The sequence below is a fragment of the Pan troglodytes genome, chromosome 1 (genome assembly GCF_028858775.2).
Source record: "Pan troglodytes isolate AG18354 chromosome 1, NHGRI_mPanTro3-v2.0_pri, whole genome shotgun sequence".
In the NCBI taxonomy this organism is placed as follows: domain Eukaryota; kingdom Metazoa; phylum Chordata; class Mammalia; order Primates; family Hominidae; genus Pan; species Pan troglodytes.
The window spans coordinates 35,921,919-35,945,413 of NC_072398.2; the positions used below are offsets into that span (position 1 = coordinate 35,921,919).

At 36.3% G+C, this 23,495-nt stretch overlaps 1 protein-coding gene across 39 annotated transcripts in view; it reads right to left on the minus strand.

Annotated features, from left to right (window-relative positions):
• Positions 1-23,495, minus strand: part of RPS6KC1 (ribosomal protein S6 kinase C1) — a 213,609-nt gene that overhangs the window by 80,074 nt on the left and 110,040 nt on the right. For 20 of the 39 annotated variants that reach the window (XR_001712482.4, XM_016938503.4, XM_001171184.7 and 17 more), the window contains one exon: positions 17,863-17,955. The exons of the other annotated variants lie outside the window; for them this stretch is intronic. Coding sequence is in view for 15 of the 20 variants with exons in the window: in XM_016938503.4 (XP_016793992.1) it covers positions 17,863-17,955 (93 nt within the window). In the remaining 5 variants the exon portion in view is untranslated. The remainder of the gene's footprint in view (positions 1-17,862; positions 17,956-23,495) is intronic. 39 annotated transcript variants of the gene reach the window in all.

Here is a 23,495-nt window from a genome sequence, read left to right on the forward strand (position 1 = left end):
CCAGAAAACAAAATGGCAGAAGTACGTCCTAAACTATCAACAATAACATTGAACATAAACAGATTAAACTCTCCAATGAGAAGACACAGAGTGGCTGAATGGATTTTAAAAAACCCAATGCTGCTTTGCCTACGAGAAACCCACTTCACCTATAAAGACACACAGGCGGAAAATAAAGAGATGGAAAAAGATACTCCATGCCAATGGAAACCATGCAGAGCAGAAGTAGCTATATTTACATCAGACAAAATAGATTTCAAGACAAAACTATAAGAAGACACAAAGGTAATTATATAATGATAAAGGGGTCAATCCAGCAAGAGGATGTAATAATTGTAAATATATATGCACCCAGCACTGGAGCACCCAGATATATAAAGCAAATATTATTAGAGCTGAAGAAATAGACCCCAAAACAATAATAACTGTAGGTTGGGCATGGTGGCTCACTCCTCCAATCCCAGCACATTTGGAGGCTGAGATGGGCAGATCGCTTGAATCCAGGAGTTTGAGACTAGCCTGGGCAACATGGCAAAACCCCATATCTACAAAAAATGCAAAGCTAGCTAGGCATGGTATTGCGCACCTATAGTCCCAGCTACTCAGGAGGCTGAGGTGGGAGGATCGTTTAAGCGTGGAGGTTGCAGTAAGCCGAGATCTTGCCACCACACTCCAGCCTGGGTGACGTAGTGAGACTCCATCAGAAAAAATAAAAATAAAAACTAAAAAAAACTATAGACTTCAATACCCCACTTTCAGCATCAGACAAATACTTCAGACAGAAAATCAACAAAGAGGCCAGGCACGGTGGCTCACGTCTGTAAGCCCAGCACTTTGGGTGGCCAAGGCAGGTGGATCACTTGAGTTCAGGAGTTCAAGGCCAGCCTGACCCATGTGGTAAAACCTCATTTCTACTAAAAATACAAAATTAATTAGCCAGGCATGGTGGCATGTGCCTGTAATCCCAACTAATCATGAGACTGAGGCAGGACAATCACTTGAACCCAGGAGGCAGAGGTTGCAGTGAGCCAAGATCGTGCAACTGCACTGCTGCCTGGGCAACAGAGTGAGTCTCTGACTCAAAAAAAAGAAAAAAGAAAATCGAAAAAGAAACATCAAATTTAATCTGTGTTATAGACCAAATGGACCTAACAGATATTTACAGAACACTCCTTCCAATGGCTATAGAAAATACATTCTTTGCCTCAGCACATGGATCATTTTCAAGGACAGACCATATGGCAGGTCACAAAACAAGTCTCAAAACAGTTTAAAAAAAAAACTGGAATAATATGAAGCATCTTTTCTGACCACAATGGAATAAAACTAGAAATCAGCAACAAGAGAAATTTCTGGAAACTACAGAAATACACGGAAATTAAGAAATATGCTTCTGAATGGCCAGTGGGTCCACAAAGAAACTGAGGGAAAAAACTGAAAAATTTCTTGAAACAAATAATGGAAACACAACATCCCAAAATCTATGGGATACAGCAAATGCAGTACCGAGAGCAGTTTACACCTGGAAGTGTCTACATCAAAAATAAAAGAAAAACGTAAAATAAACCACCTAATGATGCATCTTAACCAGAAAAGAGCAAACCAAACCCATAATTAAAAGAAAAGAAATAATAAAGATTAGAGCAGAAATAAACTTGAAATGAGAAAAACAATACAAGAGATCAACAAACCAAAAAGTTGGTGTTCTGAAAAGGTAAACAAAATTGACAAACCTCCTAGAGACATACAACCTACCAAGATTGAACCATAAAGAAATCCAAAACCTGAAGAGATCAATAACAAGTAATGAGATTGAAAGCATAATAAAAAGTCTCCTAACAAGAGAAGCCCAGGTCCCAATGGCTTCACTGCTGAATTATCCCAAACATTTAAAGAACACCAGTCCTACTGAAACTACTCTGAAAAACAGAGGTGGGAATACTTCCAAACTCAGTCTACGAGGCTAGTATTACCCCGATATGAAAACCAAAGATACATCAAAAAAAAGAAAACCATAGAACAACATGTCTGATGAATACTGATGGAAAAATACTCAACAAAATACTACCAAAGCAAATTCAACACATTAAAAAGATCATTCATCATGACCAAGTGGGATTTATCCCAGGGAAGCAAGGATGATTCAACATATGCAAATAAATTAATGTCCTACATCATACCAACAGAATGAAAGACAAAACCCATATCATTTCAACTGATGCTGAAAATGTATTTTACAAAATTCAACATCCCTTCATGATAAAAACCCTCAAAAAACTGGGGATAGAAGAAACTTACCTCAGCTGGGTGCAGTGGCTCACACCTGTAATCCCAGCACTTTGGGAGGCTGAATCGGGCAGATCTACAAAAATACAAAAATAAGCTGGGCATGGTGACATGTGCCTGTAGTCCCAGCTACTTGGGAGGCTGACTCAGGAGAATCGCTCGAACATGGGAGGCGGAGGTTGCAGTGAGCCGAGATCATGCCACTGCACTCCAGCCGGGCGACAGAGCAAGACTCCATCTCAAAAAAAAGAAGAAGAAACTTACCTCAACATAATAAAAACCATATACGACAGACCCATATCTAGTATCACACTGAATGGGGGAAAAACTGAAAGCCTTTCCTCTAAGATCGAGAATATAACAAGGATGCCCATTTTCACCACTGTTATTCAATACAGTACCGGAAGTCTTTGCTAGAGCAATCAGACAAGAGAAAGAAATAAAGGGCATCCAAATTGAAAAGGAAGAACTCAAATTATCCTTGTTTACAGAGGATATGATTTTACATTTGAAAAAAATCTAAAGACTCCCCTAAAAAACTATTACAACTGACAAACAAATTCAGTACAATTGCAGGATACAAAATCAACATACAAAAATTAGTAGCATTTCTATACGCCAACAGCAAACAATCTGAAAAAGAAATCAAGAAAGTAATCCCATTTACAATAGCTACAAATAAAATTAAATACCTAGGAATTAACCAAAGAAGTGAAAGATCTCTATGATGAAAACTATAAAACACTGATGCAAGAAAATTGAAGACACACAAAAAAAGGGAAAGATATTCCATGTTCATGAATTAAAAGAATCAATATTGTTAAAATAACCACACTAAAGGAATCTACAGATTTAATGCAATCTTTATCAAAATACTAATGGCATTCCTCACAGAAATAGAAAAGGCAATCCTAAAATTTATATATAACCACAAAGACCCAGAATAGCCAATGCAATCCTAAGCAAAAACAACAAAACTGGAAGAAACACATTACATTACTTTAAATTATACTAAAGAGCTATAGTAACCAAAATGGCATGGTACTGGCATAAACACAGACACAAAGATCATGGAACAGAATAGAGAACCCACAGATAAAGTCATATATCTACAGTGAACTTATTTTTGACAAAAGGTGCCAAGAAAATACACTGGGGAAAGGACAACCTCTTCAATACACAGTGCTGGGAAAACCAAATATCCATATGCAAAAGAGTGAAACTGAATCCCTATCTCTCACCATACACAAAAATCAAATCAAAATTGATTATTAAAGACTTTAATCCCTCAAGCTATGAAACTAAAAGAAAACACTGGCGAAACTCTCCAGGACATTGGAATGGGCAAAAATTTATTGAGTAATACGCTACAAGCGCAGGCAACCAAAGCAAAAATGGACAAATAGGATCATATCAAGCAAAAAGCTTTTGCACAGCAAAGGAAACAATCAAAAAAGTGAAGGGACAATCCACAGAATGAAAGAAAATATTTGCAAACTACCCATCTCATAGGGGATGAATAACCAGAATATATAAGGAGCTCAAACATCTCTATAGGAAAAAATCTAAGTCTAATTTAAAACATGGACAAAGGATGTGAATGGACATTTCTAAAAAGAAGACATAAAAATGGCAAATAGGCATATAAAAAGCTGTTCAACATCATTGATCATCAGAGAAATGCAAATCAAAACTATAATTAGACATCATCTCACCCCAGTTAAAATGGCCTTTATCCAAAAGTCAAGCAATAATAAATGCTGGCAAGGATGTGGACAAAAGGGAGCCCTCATACTCTTGGTGGAAATCTAAATTAGTACAACCACCATGGAGAACAGTTTGGAGGCTCCACAAAAACCTAAAAATAGAGCTACCTTACCCTCCAGCAATCACGCACTCTTAGGTATATACCCAAAAGAAAGGAAATCAATAAATCAAAGAAATGCTTGCACTCCCATGTTTACTGCAGCACTATTCACAATAGCCAAGATTTGAAGCAATCTAAGTGTCCATCAACAGATGAACGGATTTTAAAAATGTGGTATATATACAAAATGAAGTACTATTCAGGCATAAAAAAGAATGAGATTCAGTCATTTGCAACAACATGGATAGAAGCTGAGGTCAAATTACATTAAGTGAAATAAGTCAGGCACAAAAAGACAAACTTTGCATGTACTCACTTATTTGTGGGAGTTAAAAATTAAAATAATTGAACTCATGGAGACAGAGAGTAGAAGGATGGTTACCAGAGGCTGGAAAGGATCGTGTAGGGTTCGGAAGGGGAAGTGGGAAGGGACAATGGGTACAAAAAAATAGAATTAATAACAACTAGAATTTGATAAAACAACAGAATGACTATAGTCAACAACAACTTAATTGCAGATTTTTAAATAACTAAAAGAATATAACTGGATTATTTGTAACACAAAGAATACATACTTGAGGGCATGGATACCCATCTCCCTTGATATGATTATTACACATTGCATCCCTGTATCAAAATATCTCATATAACCCATAAATTCATACACCTACTATGTACCCACAAAAATTAAAAATAAAAAAAATTTAAGAAGTGTGAGGATATGTCAACGTACACTTTTTTTTTTTTTTTTTTGAGACAAAGGCTCACTCTGTCACTCAGGCTGGAGCGCACTGGCATGATCTCGGCTCACTGCAACCTCTGCCTCCTGGGTTAAAGCAATTATCTTGCCTCAGCCTCCGGAGTAGCTGGAATTACAAGCACCCACCACCACGCCTGGCTAATTTTTGTATTTTTAGTAGAGACAAGGTTTCACCATGTTGGCCAGGCTGGTCTCGAACTCCTGACCTCAAGTGATCCACCCACTTCGGCCTCTCAAAGTGCTGGGATTTCAGACATAAGCCACCATGCCTGGCCAAGGTACACTTTTATTGCTAGAGAATACCCAATTACTCTAGCAATATTTGTTGGAAATATTAACCTTCCTACATTATACTGATTTGAACCTATGTCAAAAATCAATTAGCCATATTTGTGGGACTATGTCTACATTTTGTATGCTGTTCTCTATGTGTGTGTCTCTATACCAGCACCACACAATCTTGATTACTGTAAAGTCATGAAATCAAACAGAGTGACTCTCCCACCTTACTCTTTTTTGAAAACTATTTTAGCTATTATAGTTCCTATAACTTCCCAAATAAGTTTTAGAATAATCAGGTCTATATTTACATTTAAAAAAAAAAAAACCTTGCTGAAAATTTGATAGAAACTCTGTTTAAAACTGTGTATCAATTTGGAAAGAATTTACATCTATGGTGAATCTGCTAATAAATGTTTCTCCAATAATTCAGACCTCTGATTTCTTTCATCAGTGCTATGAAGTTTACAGCATAAAAGCTCATATGTCTTGTTATATTTACATCTCGTAATTCAATATTATTATAAAGGTATTGTATTTTTAATTCCAGTTTTTATGTGTGCATTGTTCATACATAGAAATATAAGTGCAAGCTGTTTTCACTCCCCCCTCTCCAATAGAAAAACAAACAAACAAACAAATATGTAAGTGCCAAGATTTTTACCAGTAACAACATGGAACTCAAATATGAGAATGAGATAATTCCTGGGGCCGTGGAGAAGTATGAAAAAAACAAACAAACAAACAAAAAACAACTCTGAACAGATGGCAAGGGAATCAGACCTCCACATCTGTGACACCCCTCCCCCTCCATTCTGCCTGGCACCAAGCAGAAAATCTCGCCCTCCCTCCACCCAGCTACATTTCTATACTGGAAAAGGTAAGACTGAGGGGGTCATCCAGGTTCCCCAACATCTTGGGTTCCCAAGCAGGAGACTTGTCCCCACCTTAATCCATGGGAAGCATCGTGACTGCCTAAAGGGAGAAATATTCCTGAGGACAGGCAGAGACAAAGACAGGAGGTGGGACTATCACCCCCAACCCTGGAAAGTCTGCTCTGCTACTCAGCAAACAGAGATGCCCAATCTGAGAGGCCGCTCAGCAGAAGAGGTATGGACTCCTGGGCACAAACCTCTAGCTAGCCTTAACACACTGCCAGCCTAATCCCTTTGGGACCTCTCACCTTCAGAGCAGGCATCACTCTGATCATTTACCAGAGCCGAGGTCAACCCAAGCTTAAGGTACCTCCTAGAGCTAAAAAGAGGCAGTTACCTAGATGTAAAGATTCACTAAGCAAATATATCCAGTAGAAACCAAAACAAGATGGACAGAAAAAAAACTAGAATAAATAACTATTCTATAAATATCTATTAATAACTATCCTTCAATGCAAAGACATAAAATACACCCACAAGAAACAACAGCAAACAGGGAACCATGACCTCCCCAAAAGGACAAAACAAAAATCTGGCAACTGATCCTAACAAGAAAGCAATTTGTGAGTTCTCTAACCACAAATTCAAAATAGTAGTTATAAGGAAAGTCAGCGACCTCCAAGATAACATACAAAAGCAACTCAAAAATTTATCAAAGAAATTTTAAAAAAGAAATTAGGCCAGGCACAGTGGCTCATGCCTATAATTCTAACACTGTGGGAGGCCGAGGCAGGTGGATCACTTAAGGCCAGGAGTTCAAGACCAGCCAGGCCAACATGGTGAAACCCCGTCTCTACTAAAAATGCCAAAAATTATCCAGGCATAGTGGCGCATGTCTGTAGTCTCAGCTACTTGGGAGGCTGAGAAACGAGAATCACCTTAACCTGGGAGGTGGAGGCAGCAATGAGCCAAGAACCACTGCACTCCAGCCTAGGTGACAGAGTGAGATCCTGTCTCAAAAAAAAAAAAAAAAAGAAGAAGAAAAAAATTTAAAAAAAAGCAACTGAAATAATCTTTTAAAATCAAACAGAGGCTAGGCATGGTATAATCCCAGCACTTTGGGAAGCCAAGGCAGGAGAACTGTTTGAACCCAGGAGTTCAAGACCAGTCTGGGCAACATAGGAAGACCCCCATCTCTACAAAAAAAATTAGCCAGGTATGGTGGCACAAGCCTGTGGTCCCAGTTACTCCGGAGGCTAAGATGGGAGAATCACTGATCCTAGGCAATAGAGGATGAAATGAGCCATGATTGTGCCACTGCAGTCAAGCCTAGGCAATATGGTGAGACACTGTCTGAAAAACAAAAAATCAAACAGAAGTCTTGGAACTGAGAAACACATTTGCTGAACTGAAGAACTTCCTGGAGGCTCTCAAAGCAGATGAATGAAGCAGAGGAAAGAACTGGAAAGCTCAAAGACTGGCTATCTGAAAATACATGATCAGAAGAGAAAAAAGAAGAGTAGAAAAGAATGAAGCTGCCTATAAGATATTAAAAATTATCTCAAAAGACCAAAGCTAAGAATTATTAGTGTTCAAGAGGGAGCTGAGCAACACCAAGGGCTAGAATGCTTACTCAAAGAAATAACAGAAATTTTTCCGAAAGATATACATATCCAGATACAAAAAAATCTCAGAACACAAAATAGGTTCAACCCAAGTAAGACTACCTCAAGGCATAATAATCAAACTCTCAAAGGTCAAGGGCAAAGAGAGGATCCTAAAAACAACAAGAGAAAAGAAGCAAATAACATATAAAGGACCTCCACATTGTCTGACAAGACTTCTCAACAGAAACCACGCAGACAAGAGTGAAACAACATTTTCAAAGTGCTTAAAAAACAAACCAAAAATAAAACTGCCATCCGGGAATACTGTATTCAGCAAAATTATACTTCAGATATGAAGGAGAGAGAAACTATTTCTCAAACTAAAGCTGAAAGAATTCACCACCATCAGATCTACATTATAAGAAATGCTAAAGGGAGTTCTTCAATTTGAAGGGAAAAAAAAAAAGGTTTAAAAAAAAAAAGAAAAAACACTGGTGAAATTAAGTATATAAACAAACCCAGAATCCTATACTACTGTTAACAGTGATGCAAAATCCACTGATTTTATCAAATTACCTGATTTTATCAAATCAGGTAATATAGAAAATGTAAAGTGAGACAACTAAAAGTCAAAATGTGGGGGTGATGATGTTAAACTGCAGATTATTTTTGTGTAGTTTTTTTTTTGCCTTTGTTTCTATTCTTATTATTTGTGACCTAAGATGAACTGTCTCTTGTTATATTTGTAAGATATTTTTTGTAAGCCTCATGGTAACTGGCAACCACAGCACAAAACCTATAAGACACTCCCTAAAATAAAAAGCTACAAATTAAAACATACTACCAGAGAAAAGTACTTACCCACAAAGACAGACAGAACCACAAAGGAAGACAAGAAAAAAGACAGGAGTGTCAAAATAACCAGAAAATAAGCAGGAAAAAAAAAAGATTGTTAAAATAAAGTAAGTCCTTACTTATCAATAATAATAATAATACTGAATTTAAATTTTTTTTTTTCTTTTTGAGACAGAGTCTTGCTCTGTCACCCAGGCTGGATGGAGTGCAGTGGCGCAATCCCAGCTGACTACAACCTCTGCCTCCTGGGTTCAAGTGACTCTCCTGCCTCGGCCTCCCACGTAGCTGGGATTACAGGCATGGACAACCATGCCTGGCTAAGTTTTGTATTTTTTAGTAGAGATGGCCAGGCTGGTCTCAAATTCCTGACCTCAGGTGATTCTGCCCACCTTGGCCTCCCAAAGTGGTGGGATTACAGGCATAAGCCACTGTGCCAGGCCTTAATTCTCTAATTAAAAGGCACAGAGTGGCTGAATAAAGAAATAAGACCCAACTATATGCTGTCTTCAAGAAACCTACCCTACCTATAAAGACACATAGACTGAAAGTGAAGGGGTGGAAAAAGATATTCTATGCAACTGGAAAACAAAAAAGCACAGGAGTAGCTCTACTTAGATAAAACAGACTACAAATCTAAGATTGTAAAACCAAGCATATAAAATAAACATAATAGATCTAATAAAGAAAAGACAGATTGCAATACAATAATAGTAGGAGACTCTAACTGCCACTCTCAGTAATGGACAGATCATCCAGCGGCAAATCAACAAAGAAACCAGAGTTAAACTACACACTAAATCTAATAGGCCTACTGATATTTTCAGAATATTTCACCCAACAGTTAGAAAATACACATTCTTCTCATCAGCACATGGTATATTCTGTAGAACAGACCACAAAATAGGCCATAAAACAAGTATGAACGAATTTTTAAAAAAATCATGTCAAGCATCTTTTCTGACCACAATGGGATAAAACACAAAATCATTAACAAGAGGAACGTCAGAAATACAGAAACACACGGAAATTAAACAATATGCTCCTGACTGACCAATGGGTCAATGAAGAAATTGAGAAAATTAAAAAACTTCTCGAAACAAATGAAAATGGAAATACAACATACCAAAATCTGTGGGCTATGGCAAAATCAGCACTAAGAGAAAAGTTTATAGCAATAAATGCCCAATTTTTTTAAAAAAGAAAAATTTCAAATAATTTAATGATGTACTTCAAGGATCTAGAAAGTAAGAACAAACCAAACCTCAAATTTGTAGAAGAAAATAAAGATCAGAGGGGAAATAAATCAAATTGAGGCAAAAAAAAAAAAAAATACAAGATCAATGAAATGAAAAGTTGGTTTTCTTGAAAAGATAAATATGAATTTAATGAAATTAATGAATTTAAATGAATTTAAATAATAAATTCATGGTATAGAATTAATTTTAGATTTTGTTGCTATTTTCTAATATTTTGTTGAAGGTTTCTATACCTACACTTATGAGAATATTGGTCTATAGTTTTCTTTCTTCTAATGTCTTGATATCAGAGTAATACTGGTCTCATAAAATGAACTGGAAACTGTTTCTCTTTCTTCCATTTTCAGGAAGAAAATGTGTAAAACTGGTGTTGACTCTTCTTTAAGTATGGTAGAATTCTCTGGTGAAACTATTTGAGCCTCAAGATTTCATCTTAGTAGTATTTTAATTATAAATTCAGTTCCCTTAATAGTTAAAGAGCCATTCAAATTATCTATTTATTTTGGGTGGTAATTCGTACTTTTCTATGAATTGGTCCATTCCATCTAAATTATCAAATTTACATGTGTAGGGCTGTTTGTAGTATTCCCTTGTTATCCTTTTGATGTAGGCAAGATCCATACCTGTTTCATTCCTGACAGTAATAATTGGTGTATTCTCTTTTTTGTCTCTCTTGTTAGAGGTTTATCAATTTTATTGATCTTTGAAAAGAACCAGCTTTATGCAATAATTTTTGTCTACGGTTTCTTATTTTCAATTTCATTGCTTCCTGCTCTTTACATTCCTCCTGCTTGCTTTAGGTTTATTTTGTTCTTTTTCTAGTTCTTTTGAGTTAGGAACCTAGATTTGACTGTTCCTGTTTTCTGATATAATCATTTAGTGTTATAAGTTTCTCTCTGAACACTGGCTTAGCTGTGTCCCATAAATTCCGGTATGTTCTGCTTTTGTTTTCATTCAACTATATGCGTTTTTTTTTTAAATACCCTTTGAGATTCTTCTTCAACCCATGAATTACTTAGTAGTATAACTGTTTGTTTCTAGGTATTTGGAGAGTTTCCTGTTATCTTTCTGTTACTGATTAATAATTTGATTCAGACATGGTCAGAGAACACACTCAGTATGATTTCAATACTTCCAAATTTGTTGAGGTTTTTCGGCCCTAGAAATGGTCTGTTCCATGGGCACTGAAAAAGAATGTGTAGTCTGCTGTTCTTAGGTAGAGTGTTCTATAAAAGTCAGTTACATTTTGTTGGTTGATGGTATTATGGAGTTCTTCTGTATTGTTGCTGATTTTCTGTCTAACCGTTTTATCAGTTTTTGAGACAGTTGAAGTCTCCACCTGTAACTGCCTATTTCTCCTTTCACTTTCTATCAGCTTTTGCTTCATATATTTTACAGTTCTGATGTCTGGTATATACATTTGTAGGATTGCTGTTTCTTCTTGGTAGATTGTCCTTTTATCATTATCTAATGTCCTCTCTGTCTCTCATAATTTTCTTTGGTATGAAGCATATTTTATCCTGTATTAATATAGCCACTCCTGTTTTCTTTAATGTTTGCATGACATGTCATTTCCATCCTTTTACTTTTTACATATATACATATCATGATATATAAGAAACTTCAAACATAATGATATATATCATGATATATATCATATATGATATATACATCATATATGCATCATATATGATATATATACATATACATCATGATATATAAATCATGATATATAAGAAACTCACTTCAAACATGTGATATATAAAATATATATATCATATATATATCGATATATATGTATCATGATATATGTATATATATCATATATATATCTCATTATATTATGTTTGAAGTGAGTTTCTTATAAACACCATAAAGTTGGGTCATATCTTTAAACCAATATCAATCTCTGTTTTTTTAACTGCTATATTTATAACGTGTTAGGGCTTAAGTTTGCATGTTATATTTTGCATTCTGTTTGTTCTCTCTGTTTCCATTTTCCTGAATTTTTGTGGGTTATTTGAACATTTTTTAGAATTCCATTTTGGTTTATCTACAGTATTTTTTGTTTGTTTGTTTGAGATGGAGTCTCACTCTGTTGCTCAGGCTGGAGTGCGGTGGCACGATCTCATTTCACTATAACCTTTGCCTCCCAGATTTAAGCGATTCTCATGCCTCAGCCTCCTGAGTAGCTGGGACTACAGTCGTGCACCACCATGCTGGTTAATTTTTGTATTTTTAGTAGAGACGGGTTTTCACCATGTTGGCCAGGCTGGTCTCAAATTCCTGACCTCAGGTGATCCACCCACCTCAGTTTCCCAAAGTGCTGGAATTACAGGTGTGAGCCACTGCACCCAGCCTATATAGCATTTTTTAGTGTATACTTTAAAAAGCTTTTTAGTGGTTGCTCTAGTTATATTATATATACATAACTCATTGCAAACTACTGGTGTCATCATTTTACCATTTCAAGCTAAGCATAAAAACTTTACTTTCCTTTATGTCCCTTTACTCTCCCTCATTTATAATTGCCTTAAATATTTTCTCTGCATAAACTTAGAACTACATCAGAGAGTGTTAGAATTTTTGCTTCAACCATAAAAGATAATTTCCAAAACTAAAGAGAAAGAAAGTCCATTGTATTTACTTGTATTTTACCCTTTCCAATGTTCTTTCTTTCTTCCTAATGTGACAAGATTCTTGCATGTATTGTTTCCACTTTGTTTAGAGAACGCACTTTATTCTTTTAGGGTAGGCTGGTCAGCAACAAATTCTCTTTGCATTTCTTCATCTGAGAATACCTTTATTTTCCCTTAACTCTTGAAAGGTATTTTCACAGGATATAGAATTCTGCGTTGATAGTTCTTTCCTTTTAGCACTTAAAAAATGTTGTGCTATGTCCTTTTGATTTAATCCAGTTCAATCCAGTGTTCCCTTAATGAGCAAATACCCAAATATTGATGCTTCTGTGTTCCAAATACATGTTTTTCCACATATTATCAGAGAAGATATTACTTAGGTACCTTAAAAAATAAGTACCAATTTTTCAACAGCTACTCAATTTGAGCAATTTCCACACATTTTCTCAATTATATTTTAGCTACAAAATAGAAATGCCTACATTTTTCCAATGGCAAGTCAACTTAAGAATTCTGCCTAGCAGGCATCAGATAAAGTTGGGAAGCTATCTTGATTACAAAATGTGAAGGCATCTGACCTAGTAAATAGTCACAGACTTACAAAGTGTGTGGCATCTCTTATAACGATGACTTGCAAAGCATATTTAAGTTGTTTTTCAGTGACAATAAATTTGGGCGATCCAGATATACGATCTTCACCGATCTTCCTTGTGAATACCATACACACATGTACACACAGAATGACTCAGGCTACTCACAAAGCAGAAGAGTTAACTGGCCATGAGGGAATCAAATCTTAGTATACTCTGGGTTTCAAGTCATCGATGTTCCCCTTACCCTTTTCTTGTTTTAACTCACAGGAGGCTGCAGTACAAAGAGTCTCATGTACCCTTCACCCAGCTTCCCCAAGTGGTGACACCTTATATAGTTCTAATTCAATATCAAAACCAGGAAAGTAACATTGGTACGTTACTGTATACTAAACTATGGGCTCCTTTATACTTTTTATAGAGAAGTTATAACAACAGTGATCTTTCTCAGAAACTCTCTTAGCACTTGGGCATTCTACTACCAAACTACCAATCTAGACTCTTCTAACCCAATTACAAATTACCATATATAAACAATCTTTATACACATACAAATATAAGCACATCCCGTATATTCGTACCACACAAATACAACAAAAAGAATTGCACCCATGTCTATAAAAACTTATATTAAAATAATAGTAATGCACCCTCCTCATCCCATCAGAGTTTTTTTTCCGCTAATTTCTACTCTCCCCTGCTATTGCTACACAAAGACTATGTAAATAAACCTGCAGGATCAAAGAAATATTTAAAAGTTATCTAATGTAAAATTCCATCCAGTTCATTCTACAGCATCCCAACGATCAATCTTTCAGCCTTCACTTGAATGTCTCAAATGACAAGAAACTCTTAAGATCTAAAGGAATCTAGCACACCTTTGGTCAATATGCTAATTCTCAAAAGGTATTTCTTATCATGAGCAATAATTTGTTTCTCTTGAATTTGTACTAATTTGGTTCTAGTTATATCCTATGAGGATATTAGCATGCAAGTCTCTTCCCTAACTACCTTTTTCACAGAGAAACCAGACTTCCTGGTTTAACTGAGATGATTTTAGTTTGCACTTGTTGTTCTGACACAATTAATAGCCCTTTTCACCCTCAAGATTAGAGAAAACATTATATAGTTCCCCTATTCAAGACAGCCCTCAACTATTTGAAGACTACACATTTTTTTTAATCAGGTTAAACATTTCCTTGTTTTCTGGCTATTCTTCATATACAATTTTTGCATATCTATGTTAATGAGGGATTTTATAATCCCAATTGAAGAACAGAAAGTCATTTACTTCTCTTTGAATACTAAATCAACATACAGCTATGGAATTACTATCCCTCTGGGTAAACACTTTCTGAGTTCTCACCTCATACAATCGTACCAGGTAGCAGTCTCATATTGTACCAGTAGATGTCATTCTATATATATTTAAAATTAAGTTTCAATTCATTTATTCAACAAATATTTATTGAGCACCCATTATGTGCCAAGCGATTCTAGGTACTGAGAACATAGTGGTGACCAAGAAAGACACAAGTTTGTTTTCACAGAGCTTACAGTCTAGATATTAATTAAAAATCAGCTTTATTTTTTTCTACATAAAAGTTTGTGAAATCCTAATCCTAATGCAGTTCAATTCAGAACTGTATTTTTCCTAGGTTAATAGATAGCACTCAAAATAACTCATAAAAACCAAATACTGTAATGAAACAGAATCAAAGAAACTGTGTTCTGTAGGACTAGATCAATATATCCTGGCTATTTTCTAACCTTTTGAATTTATTCAACATTTATTTTCCATACTTCAAGTTTCTAAAACCCAAATTTTAGGTAGTCCTCAGTACAATAGAAAGTAACATCTTTAAAAAACAGTTCAACTTTCAAAAAATGTACCTGCTTTTTTTTTTTTTCCTCTTTTTTTTGAGACAGGGTCTGGCTCTGTTGCCCAGGCTGGAATGCAGTGGTGCAATCTTGACTCGCTGCAACCTCCACCTCCCAGGTTCACACAATTCTCCTGCCTCAGCCTCCCGAGTAGCTGGGATTACAGGCGCCCACCGCCATGCCCAGCTAATTTCTGTATTTCTAGTAGAGATGGGGTTTCCCCATATTGGCTAGGCTAGTCTTGAACTCCTGACCTCAGGTGATCTGCCCGCCTCGGCCTCCCAAAGTGCTGGGATTACAGGCATGAGCCACAGCTCCCGGCCTATACCTACTTATGTTTTCACAGGAATATGTTATAAATTTTAAAGACTTATTAATTCCCAAAGCTTCTTAATTCCCCAAATACATATTCCCTTATCTCTACTAAGAAAAGTTAGGCCAGGCACCATGGCTCACACCTGTAATCCCAGCACTTTCAGAGGCCGAGGCAAGTGGATCATCTGAGGTCAGGAGTTCGAAACCAGCCTGGCCAACATGGTGCAACCCTGTCTCTACTAAAAATACAAAAAACTATTAGCCAGGCATGGTGGTGTGTGCCTATAAATCCCAGCTACTCAGGAGGCTGAGACAGAAGAATTGTTTGAACCCACGAGGTGGAGGCTGCAGTGAGCCAAGATTGTGCCATTGCACTCCAGCCTGGGCAACAGAATGAGATTCTGTCAATTAAAAAAAAAAAAGTTAAATGTCACCTTCTAAACACCGAACACTTTTCCCAGCTAAACAGAGTAAGTAAAGACAGTACCAAATTATCCCTCAGCAGAACTTAGGAATTCTTCTACTGTCAAAAGTCCTTCTATTTTCTTTCTTTCTTTCCTGTTTTGTTGTGTTTTTTGTTTGTTTGTTTGTTTGTTTTTTTGAGACAGAGTCTCAGTCTGTCGCCCAGGCTGCAGTACAGTGGCACAATCTCGGCTCATTGTAACCTCTGCCTCCCAGGTTCAAGTGATTCTCCTGCCTCAGCCTCCAGAGGAGCTGAGATTACAGGTGTGTGCCACCATGCCCAGCTAATTTTTTGTATTTTTGGTAGAGACGGGGTTTCACCATGTTGCCCAGGCTGGTCTCGAACTCCTGGTCTCAAGTGATCCACTGGCCTCGGCCTCCCAGAGTGCTGAGATTACAGGCGTGAGCCACCACACCCAGCTTTTTTCTTTTTTTTTAAATACTTGATATTTATTTATTTATTTATTTATCTATCTATTTATTTATTTATTTATTTTGAGACGGAGTCTCACTCTGTCACCCAGGCTGGAGTGCAGAGGCATGACCACGGCTCACGGCAGCCTCAAACTCCCCAGGCTCAGGGGATCCTTTCCGCTCAGCCTCCCGAGCAGCTGGGACTACATGTCCAGCTTTTTCTTTTTTTGTAGACGCAGGGTCTCACCATGTTGCCCAGATAGTCTCAAACTCCTAGGCTCAAGTGATCTGCCCACCTCGGCCTCCCAAAGTGCTGGGATTACAGGTGCAAACTACAGCACCCAGCCAAAAGCCCTTATTTAAACAAACCTGTGAGACTACTAGCTATTACTAGGACTTCAAGGTAACTTACTCACACTTATAGCATAGCAATGAAAGGCCATACTTTGTCAAAGAAATAGATCTAAGAGAGGGGGCAGACACTGTACCTCAAGAAGGCATACTTGCCTGCAAAGAAATCTGAGAACCTAGAAACTACTCAATTACTATATTGTCTTCAACTACTCTCAAACTGAATGTTTTCCAAACTGGAAAAGCCACAGAAAACACGGTTATGAAAATATTTCAGGCTCTTAAAAAAAGAAAAATCCTACTACTTAGAATTTTTTAAGTTCAAAATTCAGTAATATGAATTTGAGAAAAATCATCCTTGCCAGAACTTAAGACACCGACAGCTTTATGTAATATCCAACTTAATGTTCCCTTTGGAATGCTTCAAACTTTTACTGTCTAAATTGCTAGAGAATACTACATATTGCTCAATTTTAGGATGGAATCACACGCATACTTCACAAATAATGTATAGTAAGTTAAAAATGAACATTAAGGTGCTTCATAAAAAATGGTTAATGGTGAAAAAATATCTAAATTAACCTATCCCTTAATATTAAATAAAGCATTTTATTTACTTTGAATGGTAAAGCGGTGGTTGAGCAAATATACTTAAAACATGGTTTGTTGTCTGTGGCTTTTAAATTACACTTGTAAACCATCTGATAGGAACAGTACTGTTAATATTTGGTGTGAGATGTCACCAAATTTGCACATACACAATGGCAGATAACTCTGTGAGGCCAGTATTTTTACCCCTAAAATTAAAATGCATGTGGGTGTGAAGTGAGGGGTTAGTGTACTAGAAAAAGCACAGCTTTTGAGTCACAAAAATTAATGTTCAAATCCCAGCACCATCCTAAATTAGCTATGTGACTTTGGGCCAAGTTATTTAATCTGCTCTAAACATCACTTTTCCACCAAGATGCAAATACAATTGTAAGAAAGATTGTATCATATAAAATGCCTAACATAGGGTCTGACACATAGTACGTGCTCAGTAAATGGTAATTATAAGGGGATTCCACTTTTTTGACCATTACAATGACCATATTAATTAATGTTGAACAACTACTGGCTCGCAATTGTAATTAACACAATACATCTTTACTCTGCTATAACACTTCTATAAAACCAAACCCCTTACTCAACTGAATGCCAACAAATATGCACCTTCTCCTTTAGCTCAAATATATTTTGCATGACCTTACATGAATTGCTCAGATAAAAGCTTTTTCTCTTCTGCTTTTGTTATTGTAAAGTGCACATGCATTTGAGTCATTTTCTCCTTTTGTTTCATATCCTTAAGATCCAAAGCTTCAAAGACAGAATGTCAGCATGCAGTCGATTTATGACTGAACTCTTGAAGAGACACTGAAGAATTACCTTGTCAATCACCCCAAGGACTCTGAAGGCCTTCAGCTCCTCGGCAGGGCTCCTTAGGTTCCAAAGGGGCCTTGAACTTAGTGATCCTGGAGGCTAATGGAAGATATCAAAGATTATACATCAATCAGGGAGGTACTTGAAGGAAGGCTGCCTGCTGAAGCAAATGCCAGGCCAAAGGAAAGTAAATTCATCATAAATCAGAGAATGGAAAGATGAAAGGAAGAAGTTTCTGTTTGTCTGTAATATAAAATTTTTAAAAATAAAAACTAAAGAAAATCAAAAAGAAAAAGCAAGAAAAAAGTTGCAAGTAAATAAATCATAACATTGAAAAAAATTTTAAAAAGAAAAATTAATGAGCTGACAGTTTCTAGAGCAATAATTCAATTCAGACCATACAGCTATCATAAAACTTTGTAACAAATGGATAACTGGGCCAACAATCAATCCCAGCCTTACATTTAACCCAGACACCTCAAGAGTAATTTGGAAGTGGGGGAGCTAAAAAACAATATAATAATAAGCACACATGGGGAGGGAGGGACACAAGCCATTCTCTCTCATCATAAAGCTACAGTTCTATAATTGTTACTTTATGTATTATGTGTTTTCAGAGGGACTGGTCCATTCAAATTCAACCAGAAAAATTACCAATAATTGTGAAAAATTAAGAAGCTTCATCATATAACCAAAAATTACTAAAACTGAGCCTGCTTAAGAGATGATTTGTAAGAGAAAGAAATTTTTCTTCAAATATTTGAATATCTGTGATGTGGAAAACAGTCTGTTAGCTACAAAAAAGATTTAAAAAATCAGTGAACATAGGAAGGAAGATTTAAATTCTGCACACAATTTTAAAATAATCCCAACTTCCATTTATTAGTTTTAGTTTTTCCCTATCTGTAATATAAGCCATTAAATTAGATAAATTCTAAGGGCACCTCCATATGACATTTACAATTATAAAGTACTGCTACATTGATCCTGTATTAAAATGGTGATGCTGCAAAGGACAACAGGAGACACAAAGCCTTATTACTTACTTAGAGCAGACCTTATTGCTATCAAAAATCTATTAGAATACAGCAGAAACATTCTGACCCTATGAATGGAAGATAAAATATCCTGATCAAACACCATGGTAAGGGAATTACTGAAATACCATTTTTGATACTTTAAGTTCCTGTACAGACCAACATCACCAGACAGGCAGCTCCTTGAGAACAGAAATGTGCCTTAGTCATGTCTATATTCACAGTGCCTAGCATATTGCTAGTATTTAGTTAGTTGGAAAATGTGAGGGAGAGCAGAAATGAGGAGAGGAGGGAGAAAGGAGGGAATCTAGGGAGGGAGGTTACTTGGAAAATTAGGTGTCATTTACAACTGGGAAAACTACCATTTGTGAATTTTTCTAAAAGCAGCAATTCTAATTCTTTTCAATTTTTTTGTTTTGTTTTCAGATTTAGCAAGCAAATAATAATTTAACTGTACCTGAAATGATGTTTAAGTTTTAAAAGAGACTTTTTATTTATAAAGATGCTTGAGAAAGTTGGTGATAGTGACAATTAGACTAGATAATAACCTTTAAATTGATTTAATTTATGCTTCTTAGATACATTTCAAAAATATTTATTTAATGTCTCAATTCATGAGGTGCTGAGCTAGGTACCATAAAAAAAACGGATATATTTCTGCCTCCCTATAAGCTTAAAAACTAAGGGGAACCTTTTTAGGGATATAAAAACATTTAGCAAGATATTTTAGTGTTATAATATGTAAACAGACATGTAATAGCAATAAACTCTTTTTTTTTTTTTTTTTTTTTTTTTTTGAGATGGAGTTTCGCTCTTGTCGCCCAGGCTGGAGTGCAGTGGCTCAATCTTGGCTCACTGCAACCTCTGCCTCCCGGGTTCAAGCAATTCTCCTGCCTCAGCCTCCTGAGTAGCTGGGATTATAGGCGCCTACCACCATGCCCAGCTAATTTTTGTATTCTTAGTAGAGACGGAGTTTCATCATGTTGGTGAGGCTGGTTTCGAACTCCTGACCTCAGGTGATCCACCCACCTCGTCCTCCGAAAGTGCTGGGACTGAAGGCATAAGTACACCCGGCCAGTAGAAACAGTCTTTTCTATCTTCATTTATATTGTTTCATCTCTATTCTTCACCCCATACCAGGTGATGTACTTACAGGAAGTTGGTATTATATAATTCCCATTTTACAGATGAATAAAGGGATTCTCAGAATGCTGGAGTGTTTGTCTGTGGTCAGGAAGAGAGACAGTGGAAGAACTCCAACTACTATTCTAAAGCTTGCAATCCTTTTACTAACCAACACATTCTGAAAATTAAAAACTCTTTTCTGCTGCTGCCTCTTGCTACAAGAACAAGTAAGAACTGCTTGTGATTTTGGCAAAAGGAATGCTAAGGAAAAGTCATAAGGAGGGAAAAAAGAATACTTTAAATGATATTTAATCCATTACATTTGTCTTAGAAAATATGGCCAAGTATCTCCAACATCCCTATCTCCTATTTATACCTCCTTATTCACAGATGTCACTGTTCCTTTCAGTTTCCAAAGAAAGTTATTTGTTCACTTTGGCAATTTAAAGAGCAAAGAAAGCAAACTATGAAATCTCTATTGCATCTTTCAACAAATAATTACTGTGCACCCACTATGTGCATGATAACTGAAAGGGCTATAAATTATCAAAAGGCTCAGTCTAACCTCAAGAAGTTCACCATTTATTTGAGAAGATAGGACAAATACATGAACAGTTAAATAAAAATAAAACACTCTCTTAAAAATACGGGACTACATAGATACATCATTAGTGTATGAAAAACTGTGGTCTCAGAAAGATGTGGGACTAAGGGTGATTTTAAATGTTATGTGGAAATTAGATTAGGAAAAAGTTATTCTATACTGTATACAATTGGAAAGCATTAGCCTGTTGGGGAAAAGTTGTTCAAATTGGAGAACAGAGGAAAATAAAATTATATACTTAGGGTCAGTTTTCACAGGACTTGAATGCCGAGAAGAAAAGTCTTGACTATACAGTCTCTGAAGTCTAGAAAACAAGTCTTTCTATGAGAAATAACCCAAGGAAAACAGTGATTTAGTAAGGTTACTCTTGCAAAGACGGGAATGGGGAAATTGAAGGGGAAATGACCAAAGGCAAAGTGATCATTAAAGTTCTCTTTTTACTTTAACCATCTATAAAAGTTTGAGATCACAGAAACGAACAAAGAAAGACCATGAAATAAAATCATCAATAAAAAATTGTATTTCTCATATGTAGTGCTTAAATTGGGTAGAATCTTATAGATCTACTCCTTTCTTCAGATGGCAAAAGGACATACAAATCTACAGAATTTTAAGAGCAGAAAGAGACCTTAGAGATCAAGTCCAACTTTTTTTTTTAGATGAGAAAACTGAGACGCAGCAAGGTTAGCAAAAGTAGGTAATAGATAAGAGGGGATTAAATCTTACTTATGAAATAATAGAATGTTGTTAGGGGAAACTTGGCCCATTGCGCTATGAAGCGCGACGGGAGAAGCAGTGTATTTCTAGGTAATATGATTGAGTTCCTTGATGGAAAAGTAAGATTTTCACTTACATTTATTAGCGATTATAGCAGAAGATGCTAAGAGAGGCAAAGAATGGTTATATTCATCTATACCAGGACTAAAGACAAGGGAAGAGAGGCAGGAGTACATGATGACCCAACAATCTTCAAAAGCAGAGGTGGCAAGTACATATCACTCAACTGGTCAAGTCCACAGCAGGCATCTCTGTTAATCCCACAGTCTCACAACTCTTCTCAATACAATGCTCCTGGCAGCCACTACTCATGGATTAGAATTGGCACACTAGTTAAAACCTACTTACTATTGTTGTTCTCGCTCTGTCACCAAGGCTGGAGTGCAGTGACACGATCTCGGCTCACTGCAAGCTCAATCTCCCAGGCTCAAACGATAACCTTGTGCCTCAGCCTCCTGAGTAGCTGGGGTTACTGTCATGTGCCACCACACCTGGCTAACTTTTTTATTTTTTTATTTTTTGTATTTTTAGTAGAGATGCAGTTTCACCATGTTGGCCAGGCTGGTCTCGAACGCCTGGCCTCAAGTGATCCACCTGCCTCAGCCTTCCAAAGTGCTGGGATTACAGGCCTGTTGTACATTCTTTAAAAGGCTTTGTTTCTGTTTGGGGATTTGTTTTTGAAGTTGGTGTTCAGCCTGCCCACTGTCTTTTTCACTTGATATTATTTCCTGTTCTCAACGAGATCTCTCTCTCTATTCTTCCCAATCTGTTGGTGCAGTACTTCTTAAATTTTATGTGCATCACCTGATGATCTTGTTAAAAAGAAGATTCTGATTCAGTAGGTCTGATATTCTGCATTTGTACCTAGCTCTCAGGTGATGCTGATGCTGCTGTTTCACCACCCACATTTAGAATACGGTTACTTACTCCTCAAATAACCTGAGAGAGAGTAACCATTACTGCGGGAAAATAAGCAATCAAGGGCAAAAGGAAAGCACCACAAAGAATGTATCAAGAAACCACACTCTGAACTCTACTGTCTAATTATGACAAAGCTCCTGAATTTGGCTTCATCCATGAATTTTTGGCTTTGCAAAGACTTTCACAGGCAATCTACCAACCCTAATACCCCGTCTCCTGAGCCGCACTAGGTCACATTTCAAGCCTGACACTAAATTGCAGACCTATTACTGACTTAAGCAAATGTCTCACTGAGGGCAAATTTAAAATATTTTCTAAGGAATAATGGAATAATATCAATTAATAATACAAGTAAACAAAATGCACAATAGAAAAATACTTGCAATATTATATCAGTTGTACTCAAAATCTACAAATATTCAGGAAAGGCACACATTCTACATATTAATTTTCATTCATACCTTGTAACTGCATAAAAACATATTCACACTTTAGAAACTACACAAATATTTTATGTGCTAAATTTAGATCATTTATTGTCTTTCTAAATTTGATCTTTAGTTTCAAATTCCTATAGCTAAAAAAAGCAAAAAAACTATTCTAAATCTTTTCCAGGGAAAGCCTCTTTCAACATTAATTCTTAAATCATTCAACGTTGTCTAGGATTTATTTGGAAAAAAAAAGAAAGAAATCTGTCTCCTTCAGTTAAGATTCAACCTTTACTTTAAAAAAAACCTCATTTCCTTTTAATGTGAAACCTGCTCCTAAATTTTCTTGGAGCCTTTTAGTAATGAAGCAATGAAGAAAAAGAGTAAGAGAGTGCTTTTTTTCCTTTCTGTGCTTTTGCGAAAAGGATATTAAGATGAATGACTGGGAAACTTACAACTTTTATATTTACTATATAAAGAGCTCTAAAGTTCAATACAAATACTTAAAACATCACAGAAAACCTGGGTGGAAGAAGTCACGATAGACTGTACCAAAGGAGAAAACAATAGTTAACAAAAATTTAAAAAGCCAAAAAGGGTTCCTTTATTGTCTTAATCAACCAGGCTAGAAAGAAATGTTTGCACACTGATTCCAGAGAGAAATAATATCTGCTTTGCACCAAATTTGAGCTAAAGTGGCCTTAGAAATCATTTACACAAATCCTCTCATCGTGTTGGTTGAAATTC